The sequence below is a fragment of the Sardina pilchardus genome, chromosome 22, assembly GCF_963854185.1.
Source record: "Sardina pilchardus chromosome 22, fSarPil1.1, whole genome shotgun sequence".
NCBI lineage: Eukaryota > Metazoa > Chordata > Actinopteri > Clupeiformes > Clupeidae > Sardina > Sardina pilchardus.
This window is the reverse complement of record NC_085015.1, coordinates 27,839,732-27,852,231: the sequence shown is the minus strand read 5'-3', so window position 1 is coordinate 27,852,231 and position 12,500 is coordinate 27,839,732. Positions and strand designations below refer to the sequence as shown.

The 12,500-nt window shown below is 49.5% G+C and overlaps 1 protein-coding gene across 9 annotated transcripts in view; it reads left to right on the top strand.

Annotated features, from left to right (window-relative positions):
- Window positions 1-12,500, top strand: part of ebf3a (EBF transcription factor 3a) — a 96,394-nt gene that overhangs the window by 65,923 nt on the left and 17,971 nt on the right. For 6 of the 9 annotated variants that reach the window (XM_062526359.1, XM_062526355.1, XM_062526353.1 and 3 more), the window contains exons 9-10: window positions 1,023-1,156; window positions 2,087-2,213. In XM_062526359.1, coding sequence (XP_062382343.1) covers window positions 1,023-1,156; window positions 2,087-2,213 — 261 coding nt within the window. The remainder of the gene's footprint in view (window positions 1-1,022; window positions 1,157-2,086; window positions 2,214-12,500) is intronic. The other 3 variants (XM_062526358.1, XM_062526356.1, XM_062526354.1) reach the window with 1 other exon arrangement.

The window sequence follows — 12,500 nt, the reverse complement described above, 5'->3', positions numbered from 1 at the left end:
TCTCCTGGCGGCTCTGCTGGGGGCAGGTGCCGGTGGTGTTGGGAGGAGAAGGGCACCGTAGTAACGTCCAGCACGACAGCCGAGAGGTCAACAGCACACAACAGCAGACGCACGCCTGAACAGCAGCATCGCCGCTAGCAGCTCACCCACCAGTCTTGCGTCCAACAAAGAAAAGAGGGAAAGAGAAAACGAGCACCTTAACTACTCCCTCTGAACATCTTCATAAAAGAGAAGTCATTACAGGAGAATGAGGCCAAGCGTGTGCGTGTGCGTGTGTGTGTGTGTGTGTGTGTGTGTGTGTGTGTGTGTGTGTGTGTGTGTGTGTGTGTGTGTGTGTGTGTGTGTGTGTGTGTGTGTGTGTGTGTGTGTGTGTGTGTGTGTGTGTGTGTGTGTGTGTGTGTGTGTGTGTGTGTGTGTGTGCCACAGACGTAAAAAGAGAGGGGAGGGTTTAAGTTTTGAACCAAAGGCGAAGTATGCGGATGAAAAGGCCCGACCCAATTAGCGGCTCGACGAGAAAATCGAAGCTGCGAGGCCCGCGCTCCTCCACCTCGCTCAACGACCTTTGATTGACTCGCCTTAGATCTGTAAAGCAAAGCAGATAAATTGACGTGCCACATGCATGCGCTGCTTAATCATTTGTAATAGCCATATTTGCCCTGACACACAATTTGCTCCATCAAACCATTTTTCTCCAGCCTCGGCTCAGGCCTGTGTGTGTGTGTGTGTGTGTGTGTGTGTGTGTGTGTGCAGAGCGGAGAGCCATTTAATGGTTGCTTGAGCCACATGTGTGTGAGCTGATGAATGGCCCCGCTCTGTGCTCCGTGTTCTGTGTTGTGTTTTGTGTCTCATTTTATTCTTTTATTGATTCAGGCTTTTGATTTGTTTTATTGTCGGCTTGTAATACTGTCTGTGTGTGTGTGTGTGAGTGTATATGTTTGTGTGTGTCTGCATGTGTGTGTGCGCGCGCATGAGCAGAAGCAGCCAAGGTCCTAAGTTGTCTTTTCTCCGTGCTCTGTCCCAAGCAGCTACCCCGTGCATAAAAGCCATCAGCCCGAGCGAGGGATGGACCACGGGCGGAGCCACTGTCATCATCATCGGCGACAACTTCTTTGACGGCCTGCAGGTGGTCTTCGGCACGATGCTGGTGTGGAGCGAGGTAAGCGGCCCCGACTCTTCCGCCACACCTCTGCCACCTCCCTCCCTCTCTCCACTCCATCTCCGCAAAACACACACTCCCACACACATGCGCACACACACACACACACACACACACACACACACACACACACACGAGAATGAAGTTATGGCCGCCAACATCATAATTATTGCAAATGGAATTGAAGACTCAAGTGACTCGTGTGTGTGTGTGTGTGTGTGTTTTCTCCTCACTGGAGAGTGGGTTGATCAAGCTGTCTGACGCTTATTTGCTAGTGGGAGCCTCGGCAAGGCAATCAATGTGAGTTTTGTTTAGTGTTTAATCACAGGAGTAGATAAGGAGCTAGATAAACACACGGCATGTTAAACAGTCTGATATGGAACCCCAAGGCCTCTGGTGGATTCGCAAAGAAACAGTGAGGTCTTGAAAAACAATTGAACAATTAGGGGCTAGAATATCCAGAGAGTGGAAGAGAGAGAGAGAGAGGGAGAGAGAGAGAGTGAAAGGTGGAGGGGGGAGAGAGAAAACAAAACGAATAGTGCAGACATATGGAGGTAATTTTAGAATGAACCATGCCCTCTGGCCTTTCCTGCAGAAACTGACTGCCAAGGACCATTTACTGACATTCTCTCCCTCTCCTCCAGCACCCCCCCAGAAAGAGGGAGAGAAGCGGAGAGGGGGATTTAAATGGAGAGCAAAAACAAGTGTGCGGGGCTTTCTGGGTGTGCGGAGGGCATGGCTGGGCTGGGATGATGGGCTAATTTGGGCCTCATTGCTGTAATTGAGTTGAGCTGGCGGGCACTCCCACAGTGGCCGGTGCCCGATGCCCGCACCGCCCTCTCTCTCTCCCTCTCTCTCTCTCTCTCTCTCTCTCTCTCTCTGTGTGTTCACCCGTGTGCCCACTGATGTGCCCTCTCTGTCGCCCCGCAGCTGATCACACCACACGCCATCCGGGTGCAGACCCCACCCCGACACATCCCCGGGGTCGTGGAGGTCACCCTCTCCTACAAGTCCAAGCAGTTCTGCAAAGGGGCGCCGGGCCGGTTTGTCTACACCGGTGAGTACACGACTAGACTTCCCCACTCTCCCCCCTCCTCTCTCTACAGTGTTCTCTCTCACTCTCTCTGTGTTCCCTCTGTTCCTTCAGAGGCTTTTATTATGAAATACGCTTGCTCTCTTTTTTTATTTTCTCCCCTTTCTACTCGTTCTCTCCCTCGTTCTCTCGCTCTCTCTCACTGACTGTTTTATTGTCTTCCCTCTCTGGGTCCCTTCATGCTCTGCTAAGTGCCATTGTTCCGTATGTGTGTGTGAGTGTATGAGTGTGTGTGTGTGTGTGTGTGAGTGTGTGTGTGTAGCCCACCCGGTTGTAACCTGGTTGCCCAGCACTGAGGCCTGTGTGTGTGTGTGTGTGTGTGTGTGTGTGTGTGTGTGAGAGAGAGTGAGCTGGCTGGTCAGAGGTGCTGTGGGGGGTTTCAGGGGCCCCCCTGCTCGGTCTCTCTGTGTGCAACCTTATCCTCCCCCCATCTGAGTGGCTGAGGGGGGCACTGCCAAGCCCCCGCTAATCTCCTGCCATTACAACACATCACATGGCCCAGCTCACCGCTCCCTGCTCCCCGCTCACACTCACACTCACTCCACTGGCACCGGCCAATACCCTGTGAGATACACAGGATGACCTAATGTAGAGGTTAGAGTGTGTGTGTCTGTGTGCGTGTGAGTATGTGTGAGTGTGTGTGTGTGTGTGTGTATGAGTGAGGGAGAGAGAGAGAGTGAGTGAGTGTGTTTACTGTGTGCGTGTGTGTGAGGTCAACTGCCATATGTGTGTGAGGGTGTGAGTCTGATTATATTTGCGGTTGTATGGATCAGGCTGGGGTCTTGCAGAGTGGCCCTGTGTGTGTGTGTGTGTGTGTGTGTGTGTGTGTGTGTGTAGGGGTGGGGTGGGGGGTGGAGGCTAATCTTGCGTGGCTCACAGCCGATAGCGGGGCTGTCTGGGGCCCTGTCTGTCTGACCTGGAAGCTTCCGCCTGATCCCGCATTGACGAGGACAATGAGATAATCATCAGGAATTACTTTCACTCCTTGAAAAGTGAGACCAACCCCCCCACCCCCCACCCCAACTCCTCCACACACACAAATACCCCTCCCCGCCATCTACCCCCTTACCCACACACACACCCCCAGCCATGAAAATGGCATGGTCCTGTGGCTCCTGGGAGGGCCCCTCTTCCCTTGGGCAGCTGTTTCCTATCACGGCCCCACCAAGCCTGTAGTCTGGCACGGCACTCTCACATTTAACCTCCCCGGCAGGAGGGGGGCAGAGGCCAACAAGGCAGCCCGATAATGAAACCGGAGTGCAGTGCGTTGTGTAAAGTCGGGGGACGGAATATAAGTTAAGACATTAATGGTCACTATATGGCCCAATAAAAGTGCCAGATCTCGCAAGAAGGGCCACAACACACACACACACATACACACACACAAAGGGAATTGTCGTGTTTCTGTGCCAAGTACACGGCAACCACCCCCCCCCCCCATTCCACCAAATAGTTGGGCTGCTCGGCTTGTTTTGATGTTTGTTTGTCTTCTTCACTGATCCCTGATCCTGCTCATCAGGATGGAGATATAATTACTTTGCCAGAGATTTGGAGACTTAGCTAATTATCCCGCCGAATTAAAAGAGGGAGTCGTAACCGACACAATGTGCGCCCCTCATGCAGTCCACCCAATCCCCACTGCGTCTCACCTCAGTTAAAGGGGTCAGACCAGATTGAAAGGGGAAAAAAAAAAGTCTTCTCAGGCGACGGATGAAGCTATCAGCGTACAGGGGAGGGAGAGCAGTTTCACCAGCAGTTGTTTCGTTTGAGTTCATTTACAGTCGCACTAACTTTTTACATATGAATAAATAAATGAGTATTACAACAACGGCATGAAATATGATGCTTATTATGTTCTCTCATACACAGACTAATATCTGTTATCACATGATGGGAGTTGTAATTGGTTTAATTTTCATTATTGCTTTGGCCAGAGGTGTGCATTAGCTGTGTGTGTGTTTATTTGATCCCTCTGTATTTGAAAGGCTTTGGGAGAAAGAAAAATAATCATGTGTTTATTTTTAAACAGTCATAAGCCCTATCGATTGTAGAAAATTGCTGAATTTACGCTTGTAATTAGTTCATAAACAGCCACTTTGAACTGGAAATGCAAGAAAGTCTCTGTAGTTTTGGCATGATACGCCTTTTTTACCAAGCGTATGTTGTTTAATAGCCGCCCATTTAACAAAGAAATTGGAGGAAATGTTACTTAAAGAGGCTTTCATGCTCGGCCTGCTGTGGGCCGGTCATTCAGCCCTGTTTGGAGTCTCCGCGCTGACCACCCGAGCTGCGCTCGAGACACACCCTCTCCTGCTCAATTAAACGCATTATCACAAATTATGAGTAAACAGAGGAATAAACAGCACAGCCAAGTCCATGCTAATCACCACTGCAGTTAGCGAGAAAGGCCTTTTGCACTGTTCCTTGTGCAGAATGTGCTTGAAGGAGAAAATGGGCTGAATGTAATGCAACGTAGAATACCAATTGTTGTCACATTGACTCAAGTTGGGAGAAAGAATTGAGCTTGCCAATTAACAGGATACAGTATGTCAGTTCGCCACATGTGGTTGTGATTGCTAGTCTGTTAGCACAGAAAAACAAACAAGTGACTAAACAGGCAAAACTCTTGTGGCCTCGGCTAGTGGAGGGGGGATGTGTCACTTTGAGAGTGGAGTCGTGGCACGGAGGTGTGTGTGTATGTGTGTGTGTTTTTCAGCGGTCCTCTGTGTGCACTCAGATGTGGCACTGTCAAAGGCATTGGCGCGCCAGTCCACGAGTCGATAATTCTTCTCCATCACGGCCAACACAAACCGGCTGTCGTAGAGGTCAGCGCTCTTTAAACAAATTACTTGTGCTCGGGCTGAAAATGGCACTTAATTGCCTCCCACGCACCTCACTGCCCGAGCGGCCGGCCGGCCTGCCCAGCGCTTTAGCAGGTCAAGAACAGGACGCGGATGTGGGCCTTTTCTACACTGAGGCAGGGCCAAGATGAGAGAGCACTCCAAAGCAGCCTGCTTTTCTAGAGCTCTGCTATCAGAACGAGGTCAAGCAAACATGAAGCAGCATGTATAGATCTCACTTGATGCCTGTTCTCATCACACATGTACACACACACACACACACACACACACATATATATATATATATATATATATATATATATACACATACCCACATATGCCCATCACTCTGTTATTTAATAAGTCTCTTAGTCCTATTAGCCCTCGTAGCCTTGGGCTCGGTGTGAGGCTATTTATAGACCCGGTCCTTTAAAAAAGGAGAGAGAAAGAGGAAAAAAGTCAGAAAATGGCTGCAGCCCTTTATTGGACTCACTGCTGCTTGTTCTACTTTTGTCCCTGTCTTTGTACCCTTTTGAAGATCGCCATGTTCCTGCATTTTTTTCCCCCTCTACCCGCTCTTCAACCTTGTTTGTTCCAACACATCTTTTGTTAGCGCAAGGCCATTTGTGCGCCGTCTGATACCTGTATCGGTTATCCATTGATCAGGCCTGGAGCTGGAACAGGCTGTCAGGAGGGTCCTAAAAAAATCAAAGAGGGACAGGCATGTTTGTCCTCTTGCCAATACTACTCACTCTAATAAGTCCTCCAAAGCTGATCAGGCAATTTTAAAAGGCCTCCAGATGTTACCTTTAAACCTCTCTATTGGATTTGACAGAGACATGTTCAGCACTCTCCCTCGCTCTCTTTCTTTCTCTCCCTCTCCCTATCCCCCTCTCTCTCGCTCGCTCATGCTTTCTTGCTGCTTTTCCCTTGCATTCTTTCTCTCCCGCTTCCAAAATCCACCCACTTCTGTTACTTGAAAGTAAACAAGAGCATCTTGCAAAACAAATGCCCGTGACAATTTGAGGCCAAGGAATTTGCTTTATGATGTCTATGGCCAGGCATGTAGGCAGCCCCCTCTCCTGCTGGTCACCGGGACACAAGTAATGAGAAAGATGAAGGGCTTATTTTGAAAGAGAGTATGAAGGGGAAAAAAAAGCAAAAGCGTCAGAATATAATAATACAAAAGCATTTGACTTGTGTCGCGGGCGTCTTAATAGAGCCCTTAACAGCACATCCACTGTGGAGCAGTCTCACAAACGCCTCTGAACAATGACAGGCCTCATAAATAAAGTTTGGCATTGGCCTCTAATTGCATCAAAGCTATTGCTCTCTATTTAGGCATGGTCACTGACGCCTCGGCCTTTATGCCTCGCTGGAGGCCAAGCTGGGAGGGAGGTGGTTGAGGGTGGGGGGGCGGGGGGTGTTGCTGGAAAGAGGGTTGGAGTGAGACGTGTTGTCGGGGGCGATCACACCAGCCAGGCTATTTGTCCTAATCAGTGACACCCATTTACCAGAATTGCCTAAAATGAACTATACCTCATACAGAAATCGCACATTTACAGACCACCATTCATCACCTGGAAATTGAGGGCCAGTAAACTTTTCCCTTCCTCCGATGGGATTGTAGACATGCATCAAAATGTTAAAAAATGATTGGCGAGGGAGAGCTGTCATACATTTATCAGAGAGCGGGAACATTATTTGCTAATTTCCCAACCTGGGTCCTGACAGGGTGCTTCATCTTTAGACCCATGGTGACCGCCGCGGCCCTTTTTGTTATTAGTACAAGTCAAGCGTTTTTTTCTTTCCCCTCACTCGCTCCCCCCCCCCCCCCCCCCCTCGTTTTTTTTTCTGTCGGACGGCTCTAACAAGAGCCATTTGTCTATCACGCGGCGGCACCTCTCTCCAGTCCGCTGTGGAAGGACTCTGACCAGAGCCGCTCTCCCTCTGCCAGCTCTCCACGGGACCGCCGCCTGCCTGCCCGCTTGCGCTGGGCTGCCGATTGGCCAGAGGCCTGATAAATCACAGAGTTCCCTTGTCAAGGTGAAGGTATCGACTCCGCTGCACCAGAACTGACAAAACGAACAGCCGAGGAGACAACTATTCATCATGCGAAAAAAGGACAAAGGGGTCATCCTCCAAAAAGCCGCTCACACTTCACTCGACTGCAGCCCGAGACACCAAGTGTTAAAGAGATCCGTCCAGCGCTGACATGCCGCACGGGCACAGGAGCTGAAGGGGAAAAAATAAAATAAGCTTCATTAGACTAATTACTGACATTTAAAAGCTATTAACCTCCGGCGTATGTGTTAAAAATGGTATTGAGTCGGGCTTACATAATGTCCAGTACATCAACCCTACTTTGGGAAGCTGTCATCCAGCGCCCCCACCCCCCCTCCACCTCCACCTCCTCTCTCACAGGCAGACAGGCTCTTCTTTTAGATCTGATGGAGGGCCTAGCCCACTGAACAATTAGCCAGGGCAGTTGGCAAACATAGAGCTGCCTGGGAAAAAAAAGCGAAGGCTGCGGAGTTATGGACAGACAGCAGAAGAGAGAAAGAATGAGACCAAGAGCCTGAAGGGAGGAGAGGGAGTGAGCGGAAATAGACGAGTGGTGTTGTTTTTTTTTGTTGTGTGTTTTTTTTTTAACTCGTGGCTCCCGGTAAACAACAACACCGCACATGAAACGGCCCTATCGGCACTCATCTGCCGGCGGTTTTTCCAGGAGGCAATCGGCCCCATCAGACGGCCTGTCCCACCCTAAGGCGGAGGCTGCCCCTCTGATGTGGGTCTATCTGATAGAGCCACTCCTCAGCCACTCAGCCCAGCCCGGCCCGGCCCAGCGCCACCTCTGCAATCGCACCCAGCTCCCACTCAGCCCCGGCGCCTGCATCCGCACTGCACTACGCTGCACTCCCCCACTAGAAGGAAGGGGGGAGAAAAAGAAAAGAAAAAAGAAAAAAGAAAAAGAAAAGACAAGAAAAATTGTGGCAACCACACTCGCTGGCGCTGGTGCGCCTTGCAAAAACAGAGTTGTTTTGAATGCGATCCAGTAGTTGTCAAGAGTGAACGTGCTGGCTGGCTACTGCGCCCCCCCCCCCTCTCTCCCCACCCCTCCGCACACCCCCGACTCTCTCCCCTTGTAAAGAAGACAATGAGCTGTCCCGGTGGCAGCCTCCACATGTCACTCCCCAGCGCCATTATTTACTGGCTGGCCAGTGGCGGAGGCCTGGTGTGGTGTGGTGTGGCATGGGGAACAGAGGGGCCATGGCGGCGGGCTGCGCCCCGGTCACGGAGGCGCCTGCGTGGACATGCTCGGGGTGGAGGTGCCCTGTGCTGCTGGAGCTCCGTGAAATGGGGGGAAGAGGCTGCAGTGTCAAGGCTACCGTGGAAACGCTCTTTGTCTCCTAATTAGATAGCTGGGGCTGACACACTCACCTCTCTGTCAGGGTGTGCGTGCATGTGTGTGTGCGCCCGCGTGTGTGTGGGAGAGAAGTGTCATTATGGGACGGCATGTGATTATGAACTGACCTATGAAATCTGAGGCTGTAATTGAAACAAGTGGCAGCAATTGAGCATGCACTTCCATTTTTTCCCTCTGCCACCCATTTTTATTCCTGCTCTCCCCACTTCCCCCCCGTCTCTCCTCCAGTCCTTTCCCAGAGTATAGTGTTTATTGCCACAGCTCCACTTGAGAAACCCGAGAGTGGGTAGAGCAACTTCTTTTTGCAACAGAAAAGGGCCATGTTATTAGGTTATAATTGCCTCATCTCGTGGCTATTTTAGTGTGTGTGTGTGCGTGTGTGTGTGTGTGTGTATGTGTGTGTGTGTGTGTGTGTGTGTGTGTGTGTGTGTGTGTGTGTGTGTTTAAACGTTTCTTTAAATAGGTTGTCCTTACTAAGTCAGGGACATTAGTCCTTGTGGAGCACGCTGAACAGAAGGCTGATAGATGGCTTTGGCCTGCACCACTTCACCAGTGCTGCCATCTCACCACTGGCTCCTGTGATTGAAATTCATCACTAAATTTATTGAGAAATTAATGAGAAAAGCTACAAAGTATTGACGTCGAGAGGAAAACACAACTCATCTTGAATGAGGAGGAAAACGTAGCAATAATTTAGCTGCCATTGATTTTTGCCCTGTCCATGTATTGATCTTCATTTTACAATATTAATTTGCACCTGCGATCGGCTGCGAAGGGAACCAATTTGATTTGATATCAGCCAGCTGTTAAGAGAGCTAGCAGGGGCTAGCTGCTGTATGGTAGTGGCTCTGAGGCAAGCCTGACCACAGTGGGCTCCACGGGGAGGGATCGGAGGCGGTGGGGGGAGGGGGGGGCTTTTTTAGTCTGCCTTGTTACAGAAATAGACTTGAATTTCTGTCAGAAATAAAATATGAACGCGCGAGCTCTCGCCGCGCCGAGTGTCCATCACTCCAGCCCTGTTGGCAACACTTTATCTGTGGCAGGAACAATCTCCCGTCTGGAATTCAAACCGCCTTCTCATCATCATGCCTGTATCGGTTCAAAGTTCATGAAATTTCTATGAGCATTGATCTGTCACCATTGATTTTTTTCCCACCGCAGATCTTTGAAATTTTAATTTCCGGGGTATCTGAATTTCTTTGAGATGAAATGGCTTCCTAGGAGACAGCTGGCAATAAAATGAAGAAGTTAGTACCATGTCGAAGGGTACATTCTCTCACAAGGGCTCGAGCCCTTGAAACACATCTAAACTTCAGAAAAACCTCGTTTTATTTTCTCTTTTTTCCCGGGGTATAAATTCAAAGGACAGTAATGGGACAAAATCATTTAGCCAGCAGCTAATTTCATCCATTTCTTTCCCCCCGCTGTCTTCTGTTCCCTTCATGTAATGCTGCAGGTACCCTTTTATCACCTTGAAAAGCTATCTGTGAAAGCACCAGGCAGTCAGGTACCTCTAAGAGCAAAATCATTTCATCTCAGTGGTCTTTATCACCTGGTCAGGTTCACCTAGTTACCCATCACAGGGACATTTAATAACTTCAAGGTGATATAATTGCTATTGACATTTCCCTCCTCAGGTTCAGCTGGTTAATGTGTTAAGGACTTGTCAGCAAATAGCACTTTGTCACTGAAATCACCAACACCCTCTAGAGGAATGTTTCTGTATTGAACAATTTGATTCCACTTTATTTAATTTTTACACCTTACAAGCAGTAGTGGTTCCATCCACTGTGTCGCCCCCCTGGCACAGTATGTGTGTGTCTGTGTGTGTGTGTGTGTGTGAGAGATAGAGAGAGTGAGTGTATGTGTGTGTGCATAGAGGGGGATGCCAGCAGCCCCTGTGTTTGTCTTCTGCTAGCGTTTTGTTCTCGTCTGTCCTGTCCTCTCCAGAGCAGGCCTACGTCTCAGTTTGGCCTGACAATAACAAATGCCCCTCTGCTTGGCACGGATTATATTTCAGGCCTGCTCAAAGAAATTGTAATTATGATGGTGGTCTGTTTTTCGGTGAAGGAGACTAACTGAATTATTACAAACGCATGATTGGGAAGTTGCAGGAAGATGATCATTATTTAAATGAAAATGGAACTCATTTATAGACGAATCCAGCAGCTGGCAAGGGGAACCAAATGAATCTCTTCCTGTTTTTATTATGGCAGTCAGGCTTTTTCTGTCAGGAGGAAAAATTGGACTAAATTGAACCAGCCCCCTTGGTTTCCCCTCTTTCCTCCTTCGCTCGCTCCCTCCCTCCCTCCCTCCGTCATTCTCACTCCTTTTCAGTGCTTCCCCCCCCTCCACCCTTTTTCTGCAGCAGCTGAAACAATGGCTTGTCGGTGTTAAAAGACACTTCCCGTCCATGTTTTTGTGTGTGCACAGAAACGGCCATGGCAAACGAGAAGTGTCCTCTTGTTTTTTTAATGGCCTCGCCTCTCCCCAGAGGACTTTTTTTCCTTCTCTTTCTTTCTTTCCGTCTTTCTTTCTTTCTTTCTTTCTTTCTTTCTTTCTTTCTTTCTTTCTTTCTTTCTCTCTCCCCTTTCTGTCTCTTTCTCAGTAGTCTCACTTCTCTGCACAGGACAGTCCCAGTCTCTATTTGCCACCGAAACTAAATAAAGTTTTCACTGTTCTCTTTCTCCTCCTTTTCTCTTTCAATCAGCCCCCCCCCCCCCCCCCCTCGCTCCTTGATTTGTGTTTGGAGGAGAAAAAAGCATGGGAGGAGGAGGGGGGGGCACCCTTGATAGCGTAGGTGGAGCACTGATAAGCTCCAAGCAGTTAAGTATAATTAGACAAAGTAATAGCAAGCAGCCGTAATAAAGCTAGCTATTATCTCACTCAGAGATACAGACTTATCATAATGACCAGTAATGGTAGTGCGGAATGTTGGCACGGCCTGCTAATTCTGTGTGTGTGTGTGTGTATGTATGTGTATTTTCTTTTCTTTCCCTTTTTTTTCCCTCAACACGCTCCCCCACCACCACCACCACCACGCACCCCTCCCTCCACCCCAAACATTAAAGCGTGTGCATTTACCGGGGCATGGACTTCCTCGCAGTATTTCACCCTCCATTTTAGCATCCTCAAACCCAATTATCGCCCTCTGCCTCTTCGCCAGCGCCAGGCTCTGGCTGGGCGCTGAGGCTGGGCGCGTGGCAAGCGGCGAAGCCACGCTGCATTTTTTTTGACGCGGGGCCCCGACGCCGGCACTCAGCCGGCTCCCCCTCGCGAGGTGTCAGATCGGGGCACATGATGGTCTCTTAGACTCCCCCCTCACTGGAGCAAATGAGTCTTGGGCGAGGAATACATTAGCGGCGGTGCGCAGTGCAGCGCGCGCGGGAGGGAAAGAGCTGACAAAGTGTGTTAAGTCATCAGAATCGGCGCGGGGAAGAGCATGTCACACGCCTGTCCTGTCTCGCCTCACGCGCGCGCTCCCCGCCAAAAAAGAATTGTGACTTTTTGAGATTTTTCTTATCGAGGTTCCTGCCACACCCATATATTAGCTAGGAAAGGAATTAACATTCCTGTCTCTTCCCCCCCACATATGAAAACCTATAAAATATTATAGTTGTTTATCATGTACTTGGCAGTTTCAAAAGAGCAGTGGATTCCACAAGCTCATTATGAGTTCAGCTGTTTAAGTTGACTGCTACCGTCCTAGTTGACTGCCATCATCATGGCAAGCCTCCCTTGTTGTGAAATAAAAGCTTGTCACTGCCAACTATCTTGTACTGTATAGAGTGTCAGCTTTGAAGAATGACAATGTAGGATCTGTGAGAACAAGGTCAAAGCATCCATCTTGACACACATGAGGAAGCAGACACACTGACACGCACACACACACACGCTCCCCGCACCTCCCACACACACACACACGAACATCTACATCTAGTTCTCTCTCTCTCACCCACTCACCTTCACTCTTTGTCAAACACA